General features: G+C 47.3%; 1 protein-coding gene across 1 annotated transcript; it reads right to left on the reverse strand.

The window, feature by feature from the left end:
* Positions 1-332: 332 nt before the first annotated feature.
* On the reverse strand, positions 333-8,821 carry LOC142882008 (tyrosine-protein phosphatase non-receptor type 9-like). Its single transcript, XM_076016447.1, has 11 exons — positions 8,806-8,821; positions 7,702-7,807; positions 7,514-7,619; positions 6,664-6,774; positions 5,767-6,086; positions 5,309-5,396; positions 4,830-4,899; positions 3,833-3,911; positions 3,519-3,669; positions 2,797-3,004; positions 333-2,240 (listed from the first exon to the last, which is right to left on the reverse strand). The coding sequence occupies exons 1-11, from the start codon at positions 8,819-8,821 to the stop codon at positions 2,050-2,052; spliced, it is 1,446 nt and encodes a 481-aa protein (XP_075872562.1). The 3' UTR covers positions 333-2,049.
* Between the last annotated feature and the right edge of the window lie 266 nt (positions 8,822-9,087).

Genomic DNA, 9,087 nt, shown 5'->3' on the forward strand with positions numbered 1-9,087 from the left:
GAACGGAGGTGCAGCTGATTGAAAGAGACGGCCTGTTGTTAAAGAGGATTTAGTGCGACAGGTTCATCTAAAGGTCACATGTCGTAAAAGTCTCTCATCACAGTTGTTCGTTTTACAAAAAGGTGTCCCTCAGCCATCAGGGAGCTCCCCAAATGTTCATATTCCATCCATAACCATTCATATTTCTGCAGGTGTGTCATTAAGGGCACCAATATCCACACTCCTAGTCATCATTTGAACACAGGGGTAAATATTCTGTTTACTGGAAATAAAAATAATAGCAATATAATAATAGCAATTAGAAGAAAAAAAAAAACCACTTCAGACAAATGTTTATGATGGCAGTTTGTTTTATTACAGTATAGCTTGATTCAACCGTCATACAATACAAATGATAAAGTAATAGGTGATAATAAAACAAATATAAAATGAACATAGATAACTGCATATCCTGGGTAATTGTATGAAAACAGTTGTGGAATACAATAGAAAAATAAAACAGAGACATTTTGTGTCCAGCGCTGACAGGAAAAATAATAATAATCATTTCAATAGCAGAGTGCACGAGGATGGCAGAGCGAACACACTTCACTACAAGCAAATTCAATATGAATTCTGTAGTAAAGAAGACATCTTTTAGTTTGAAGGTTGCACCTGGCAAATGACACTTACTGACAGACACCGACTGTATGTGCATGAACTTTATATGAATGGCAAGACACTGGCACCGGATGAAAGCGCTGATTACAACCACAGTGTGTAGAACAGTAAGAATGAAAAGCACCGTCCACGACGTCTGACTGCCGCCAGTGTCGAGGGCGAGCTCACAGTTGTGCATCAAACTCATCCTTTCATTGTGGCTGAAGAGGAGACGCTTTGATTTGTTCCAACAACATTTTACGCTGATCTTTTTCTTTCCATAAAAAAATCATTTCTAATACTTGAGAAGTTAATATCCATATTTACCTCCACAAACCAACAAGTTATTTCTCCATCATGACACGAGACCACGCGCTTAAGTCTGTGGTTTGGTCCTGTCTCGGCAAATAATGTCAGGAGTCATCTCTGAAAAGTGCTAAGACACGATTAGTTTCAAAAAGAAAATAGAAAAAGAATAAAATATTGCACTAGGCATGAGGTGTGGACTGTCAGCATCAGAGAGGTGAGAGCTCAGCACTGCAGCGCCTCAACTCCTGGCATCAGCTGGAGGAAATTGTCACAAGGTCTCATCAAAGGCCCAAGTGGTCACTGGCTGTAGTTTGTGGAGACAGACGAGTGGAGGGACTTCAGCAGGTAGTTTACAGCCTTCACCCCCAGTTCACTGCCAGTCAGTGACTTTGAACGGACATGAAGGAAACTGCTGTTAAAACTCATCAGGCTGGAAAAACCTTTTGGGAATTGATAGTTTCATGGCCACAAATGTGGTGTTTTGTCGCCCCCTTGTGGTCAGTATGAGTCTTGATCAGGGCCAATCGTACCATCTTCATGACTGATTCGCTTTCTTTGACAACCCACCAGAGAAATTCTAACAACATCACTCAAATCATGCTTGTGTCAGTCCAAGCTATGGTTCTTCCATCTGAAGAGCCTCTGCATCATCCTCCAACCACACTGCTGTTGGTCTCCAGTCTTCAAGTGAACATGTACTTTATTTAGCTTGCAAAATAATGGCGGGAAGGAGGGGGGCTAGCTAGCCTTCTTTCCTGTTCCATTGCAGTGATGGACAGTTCTGGTTTCATGGAGGTGAAGTTCTTCTAGAAGGTTCCAACCAATGAACTCAAGGTTACAACAACATTTTGGTCCCTCAAACCCCAACGTGCCTCCAAGACGAGAGCCAGGAGGCTCCTGAGATCTGCTCAGGCAAGAAGAGAACAGACAGCTAGGGGCCGCCAGAGAGAACCGTCACACTGAAGCATGGCAAAGTTGAGCAACTCCAGCACTTCACCTCAACCTGCTCTGCAAACGGAGGAAAACAAAGGTGCAACGTCTACAGGTGAAGTTCTGTGGGCAGGTGAGCTTTCTGAGGGGGAGGGGCGGTGGCCTGGGAGCTCACTGATTGGCTGGAAGCAGGCCCTGCCTCTGGGCGTGCTCCAGGATGGCGTTGTAGCAGAAGTAGTACTGGTCCGGGGTCTGGATGCTGAAGGCCCTCTGAGTTCTCATGCGTCGCACCGTCTGGCACACGTTGAGTGTCCCCACGTCCTGGATCTGGGACAGACAGATGTCCAGCGCACAAAAGGTTCCTGCAGAGGGGTCAGAACAAGAACTGTGAGAGGGGAGAGACTGGAAGAAGAAGAAGAACCCAGAGACGAGGAGTATTTTCCTTAGAACACCTGGCAGCGCTGGTTCTCACCTGGTCCAGGAAGTGGTCCAGGTGGTCTCAGGAACCACTGTCTTATCCTCAAAGTCGCCACTCAAATTTATTCCACACAAATAAAAAAATGCTAGCCCACTTTCAATCATGTCCAGTAAATAAATGATTGAATTGAATTGAACTGAATTTGTGAGTCCTGCAAAATAAATGTCCAACATTTTCTCTATAAATGGAGACATTTTCCCATTAAATCCCTTTAAAAAAATTTTTTAAAAAATGCCCACCGCAACACAATGAAAACAGCTGCGCGACCCACTGAGAAACACTGCCTTATAATAAATGTCACAGTGGAGCCTGGTTTATGTATTAGTGCTGTTGCTGTGTCTTTCTGCTCTGCCTGCCCACAATAATAAAGCATCTGTCCATCAAGAAAACAACTTGAACTCAGTATGTGAGCGTCCTGGAGGTGAAGCGGCGCCACTCACCTGTTCTCCCGATCCCTGCGCTGCAGTGGACCACCATTGGGGGGCCCAGTGGGTGGCCGGACCACTGGGTGCCCAGGGCCTTCACCATCTTCCTCTGCTGTCTCTTCACGGCTCCCAAGAAGTCGATGAGAGTCACCGCCGAGGTGGGGACGCCATAGTCTGGCCAGCTGAGGTACTGCAGGTGACTGACCTGTCTCTGTTCACAGGTCTGAAGAGATGGAGGAGGACGAGGTTGAGGTTGAGTACTTGTAAAATACGTGTCGATACCACGACACCGATACCAGTTGTAAATATATGTATGCAACAATTGTGTTAAATGTGTGTTTGTACTGCAGTGAAACTGGTTCTAGAAAAGCTGCTGAGGAATGTTGTTCAAATAACACAACATCTGACGATGACTGAAAAAAAAATCAATGTCGTCCTATAAAGTGTAATGGCCTTATAAAGTACTCCGTATCGGTGAGTACTCTAATGCAAGTACTGGTACTCTACTGGTTCTGTAAAAAAGTGGAATTGGTGCATCAGGACTTTGAAGTGTACAACTTGAGAAGGATGAAGAGTGGAGGATGAAGGCCTCATTAGTCCTGGAAAGGATCAGCTGACACTTTTCCTCCTGCTGCCTTTGCTTGCTGAGCAGCAGAGGCATCTAGAATCTAGAATCTCGAACGGCTACAGTGACTGTGTCCAGCCTTTGCTCTGGAAGCTGCTGGTGTTCACTGCACCTCTGTGTTGTGCAGCTGGAGGAAGGTGTGGTTGTAGTGGGTGTGGTGGTCCACCCTCTGGTTCAGCACCGCCATGTGGCCGTAGACCTCCTGGCCGCCCTCGTCCAGGGGCCAGTACTGACCACACTTCCTGCGACTGCCCTCGTCTGTCCTGCAGCACACACACACACACACACACACACACACACACACACACACACACACACACACACACACACACACACACACACACACACACACACACACACAGTGTTATCAATGTGAGAGCGAGCTCACCTGGTAACACTGGTATCTGTGTTACTCCCTTGATGTACCTGGTGGTCATGACGATGAGCAGCACCTTCTGCTCCCAGACCATCCTCCAGAAATCTCCGTAGGTCTTCTCCAGCGGCCCTGTAGTGTGACAGCAGGGGGCGTCATGCAACGTTCACTCCTTATTATATTACACTGCCCCATCACACTATTATTATTATTACTAGTAATAGGAGTATTATTTGACTGATATTGTTATTACCATTATATATTGTATAGTATTGCATAACACTTCAAACACTCTTATCTGTACTTGACACTTTTAAAAATCTTTTGAACTTTGTATTTTTGTAAAACTTATATTTAACTTGTTTTTCACACTTTTTCCCCTCCTGGTGATGAACAATCACGCCGGCTTCTTTCACACCAACGTGTCACTGCCATGGAGCAGGATGTGTGACATTGAAACTGCTGTCAGACATTGACCAGCAGTTTATGCAGCAGTACCGTGTGGAGGCCAGTGGTGGAGCAGCACCAGGTTCTCACACACACACAACACACCACTGTTGCACTGCCATCTTCCGTCTATGTGCTGTTTTGTTCCCAGTGTGGCCACCGCAAATCCAATGGACACGTTGCTCAAGTTCAGATTTTCTTTGCAAACGTTCAAGCAGTCGTCTCCATGTTGCTGTACTGCAGGTACAGCAACATGGAGACGACTGCTAGAGTCTCAGGAGCCACAGTGACTCCACAGAATAAAAAAACTGGCCCACTTCTGTCCTGTCGAGTCAAACCACTGAAATGATTGAATTAAAGATTGTCCCGCAAAAAAAAGGCCAACATTTTCTCTTTCTCTCTCTTTACATGCACACACACACACACACACATATATATGTGTGTTAAAAAAAAAATCCCACAAATCAGTGACCTAATATAAACAGCTCAGCGACCCACTTTGGGCTGGCGACCCACCAGTTGAGAAACGCTGCTATCCAGTGCAGGTGTGTGTGTGTGTGTGTGTGTGTGTGTGTGTGTGTGTGTGTGTGTGTGTGGTCCTACCTTGAGTACCAATGTAGGCTCGTCTCTGCTTGTAGCCGTCCATGAAGCTGGCGTTGATGTAGTCCGACCTCTGGAAACAACACAGGCAGAGGTCATCAGCAGTGACCTCTTGACCTCTACACAGGGGCGGGGGGGGGGGGGGGGGCATTAAAGAGGAGAATTGCACATTTCCCATGGGCGAATAAGTCGTCTTTTGTTTTCCAAAAGTTATTAAAATACTTTGCTGACAACAACCTCCTCCAGGGTGCAGGGGAGGAAACATCTGTCTGACGAGGGACACAGTGAAGGAAGGAGGACGACTGGCAGGTGGAGACACCCGATTGGCTGGTTCTTAAGCAGCTGAGCACCAGCTCAGGGAGCTGGAGCTGCCAGTCGTCTTCACAAGGCCAAGGCCAGTCGTCAACACTTCAATACTTGAGGCACCAACCAGTCAATCAATCAATCAATCAATCAATCAGCCATCCAACCAACCAACCCACCTCGTTTCGGTGGGCTTTGAGTCGGACTCTGGTCTGGTCCAGGCACAGCACGTCTCCATAGCGGTTCCTCTCCTGGTTGCAGGCGGCTCTGCACACAGTGAGTCACAGCAGAGTGTTGATCCAGTGACACCAGCCAGCACTGGGAGCTGAGGGCTCGGTTGATGAGATGATCAGCTTCTTAACCATTTTACATTTCAGAAAGGTGCAATAAAACGCTTATTTATATATACTTATATGTACTTATCAGTGTGTAAATAACTAAATAAGGGAAAAAATATCTTGTTTTTATATATTTTTTCCTCTTTTCATACTGGACAAATATTTTATTTTATTCTGATTTCTTTATTTCATTTTAATTCATAGAACTTTTCTTTTTTTTGCTCTAAACTGCTGCTGTAATGATGCCAACGTCCCCGCAGGGGGACTAATAAAGCTCTTCTACTCTCCACTGGACCTACTGAGCGCAGTGGAAGCTTCCAGCTGGCTGCTCCTTGCGCAGCTCCTCGTACTCCTGGTGGACTCCGGAGCGCTGCAGGCGCCCCAGGTGCAGCAGTAGCTCCTGCGGCCGCAGGGCTTCGGGTCCTGGGACGTGGACGGAGGCGTCCTCCTCCAGCGGGACCCCCACCAGCTCGTCCACCGGGTCCGCCCGCCCGTTCTGGACCACCAGCAGCTGCTGGTTCCAGCTGTGGGCGTCCAGGGGCAACAGGCCACCCAGGTGTTGTGGCAGGCAGTCCCTGGGCAGGTGCTGCCGTAGGTCTGCCATCCTCACCATCTGCACCTGCAGCAGGAGGAGCAGGAGGAGGAGGAGCAGTGGGAGGAGGAGGAGCAGGAAACACCAGCAGCAGCACACCATCAGAGACAAAACCAGCAGAATGAGAAGAGTGCAGGGACAGTGGACGCGGTGGCTCAACCTGCTGCTGCTGGTTGACTCAAGCTGCATTAAAACTCATTTGGAATAAATGACTGAAGGCCATAAAGTCAGAGGTTCTCCACTGCTGGAGTCTCAGGACCTTCAGCATCTTCTTGTTCCTCTTCATCAAGTTGCAAAGACCCACATTTACTACAATAAAAACACTATCCCCACTTTCTATCATTTATGGTCAATAAATCATTGAAATGATAGAACTGAATCAAAAACAGCTCTGCGACCCACTTCTGGGTTGCGCCCCACTGGTTGAGAAACGCTGCCATACAGTGAAACTTAAAGTTTGTCTGGATTCTGACCCTCATAGTTCAACATTCAGAATCCTTAGCAGAGGAATGGTTGCTTCCCGTCCCGTGAGCAGCCAGCGTCCCTCTGATTGGCTGTGGACGTTCACGGCCAATCACCAGCGAGAGTGTCTGCACTAACTCACCCGCTCCCTCAGCTTCTCCTTCAGCAGCAGGCTGAGCAGGTTGTAGGGAACCCGGAACCACACCGGAGCCCCCACGATCAGCACCTTCTTCAGCCTGGCGGGAAACGCCCCCTGGTGGACACACAGAGAGCATGCAAAGTATTCAATCCACCCTCCAGGGGTTCGTACATAATATAGTATACATAGTATGCGTCGTATACAGCATATGAATGATGCTCAAAAGCTGAAGTGCAATCAGAGGTGCAAAGTACAAATACTCAATACTTCAGGTATCTTCTCTGTTCGAGTACTTCAGCTTCGGATCACTGATTGGTTCTGCTAGTTATTCTGTCACAGCCTTTTCATTTTGGCAAAATCAAGAAGCAAAAATAATAGTTTTTACTTTTTAAGTGCAGTTCAGAAGCTGCACTTTCTTACTCTACTTGAGTAAAGGAGTTGAATGAGTACTTTTACCAGAGTATTTTTTACCCAATCATCCGTACTTTTACTCAAGTACAGAATGTGAATACTTTGCAATCAACGCATCAATAAAAAAAGCAGTCTCTCATCTCTTCTGTAGACGTTGAAGTGAACCCACATCTGCACCCTACATCTCCCAACATATACTACCCAGACCACCTGATCCTAACCCTAACCCAGACCACCTGATCCTAACCCTAACCCAGACCACCTGATCCTAACCCTAACCCAGACCACCTAATCCTAACCCTAACCCGGACCACCTGAACCTAATCCTAACCCTAACCCAGACCACCTGATCCTACAGCCAAGCAGTGATGACCGTGATTAGAGCAGGAAAGCCAGCAAACTGGCTCCAAGCGAGAACACGGCAGTGGGATGTGAGTCACACCTTGAGCAGGTTGAGGATCTTCTTGCTGAGGTCCAGTTCAAAGTTGGTGTAGTTGGATCCGGCCATGTCGTAGATGAACACCAGGCCGTTCCTCTGAGTCTCAAAGCTTCATTTGAAGACAGAAGTCACAGCAACAATGTGAGGAAATACTTGACTACTGTTACTGAGTGTAGCAGTGTGGTCCTCACCTCTCCACAGCCCGGTCCAGCAGGTAGAAGAGCGCCTGCAGAACCACGTGGTTGCCCGTCTTGTTGGGATGGTGCAGCTTGGCTGTGTACAAGGCGATTGAGGCGCCTGAAGGGTCGCGAGCACTCTGACACACACACACACACAGAAAAGACAGAGTTGAGGGATGAACACTTCTCTGAGGGAGCTACAAGGATGGAGAGTGTCAAGAAGAAGAAGATTTTTTTCCCAAGATTTTATTTTTTATTTTATTTCATTTCATGTGCAACAAAGGTGATTCCAGTCGTTCCCATCCAGCACTGCATCATTTACACCAAGAGCGCTTTGTGTTCCTCTCAGATGTTCCACCTTTATCTCCTGCATGAATGAATCCTAAAGTCTGTCAGATGGAAGAAGTCTAAACAGTTGAGAGCAGGTGTGTTGGGCCCGTGGAGCCACACAGATTCTCCCTTGGTGACATCACGACTCACACAGGAGTGAGAACAAGTGGACGCCTGAAAGTGTTTTGTGAATCTACGAGATGTTTCCAGCCTGAATAAGACCACAGCAAACCTTCACCAGCAATCAATATCAATAACAATGAGCCTCTATCAGTTTGTTCCTGTCATCCTAGGGTCAGAGGTCAGGGGTCAGAGGTCAGTGTAACATTGAATTTCTTCTTTGACTGTCTTGTTTCCACCAAGAACAGAATCCAGGCCAATCAGCAAGTCAGACATAGAAACATTAAATACATGCAGATATTAATACATGTCCATATATGCATATACATTATATACATATAACAAGTGTCCACCCGCCTCTCCCTCCGCCACATAGCTCCGCCCCCTCTGTTCAGACACCTGACCCCAACCACCGGGTTGCAGCAACAACCCACCACCACAGGGGGGCGCCTGGGTTCATCTGCTCAGCAGGATGAACCTTCTGGTCAACACACACACACACACACACACACACACACACACACACACACACACACACACACACACACACACACACACACACACACACACACACAGAGCAGTTGTACTTCCTGTCACTCTGAACCGTCTTCACATTGAAACCTGATTACTGTCGACGCTGCTGCAGCCGCCACAACTCAGCCTGACCTGAGAGCTCGGACATGGTGTTTGTGTGTGTGTGTGTGTGTGTGTGTGTGTGTGTGTGTGTGTGTGTGTGTGTGTGAGGGTTGGAGGAGGGTCTAAAAATAGCTCATCAGGCAGGATGTGAAGCTGCTGCTGAGGCTGAGAGTCCCAGCACGTCAGAGGAAGAGCAGCATTGATGCCACACTGGCACGTCAGCAGGGAGGAAGCAGTGTGTGTGTATGTGTGTGTGTGTTTATAGCTTATGCTCTAACTGACAAAAGGCTAAATTTATCGCTGCAGTAGGAA

Source organism: Nelusetta ayraudi, unplaced genomic scaffold (assembly GCF_046127955.1).
Source record: "Nelusetta ayraudi isolate G7.1 ecotype Tasmania unplaced genomic scaffold, CSIRO-AGI_Nayr_v1 ptg000228l, whole genome shotgun sequence".
NCBI classification, from domain to species: domain Eukaryota; kingdom Metazoa; phylum Chordata; class Actinopteri; order Tetraodontiformes; family Monacanthidae; genus Nelusetta; species Nelusetta ayraudi.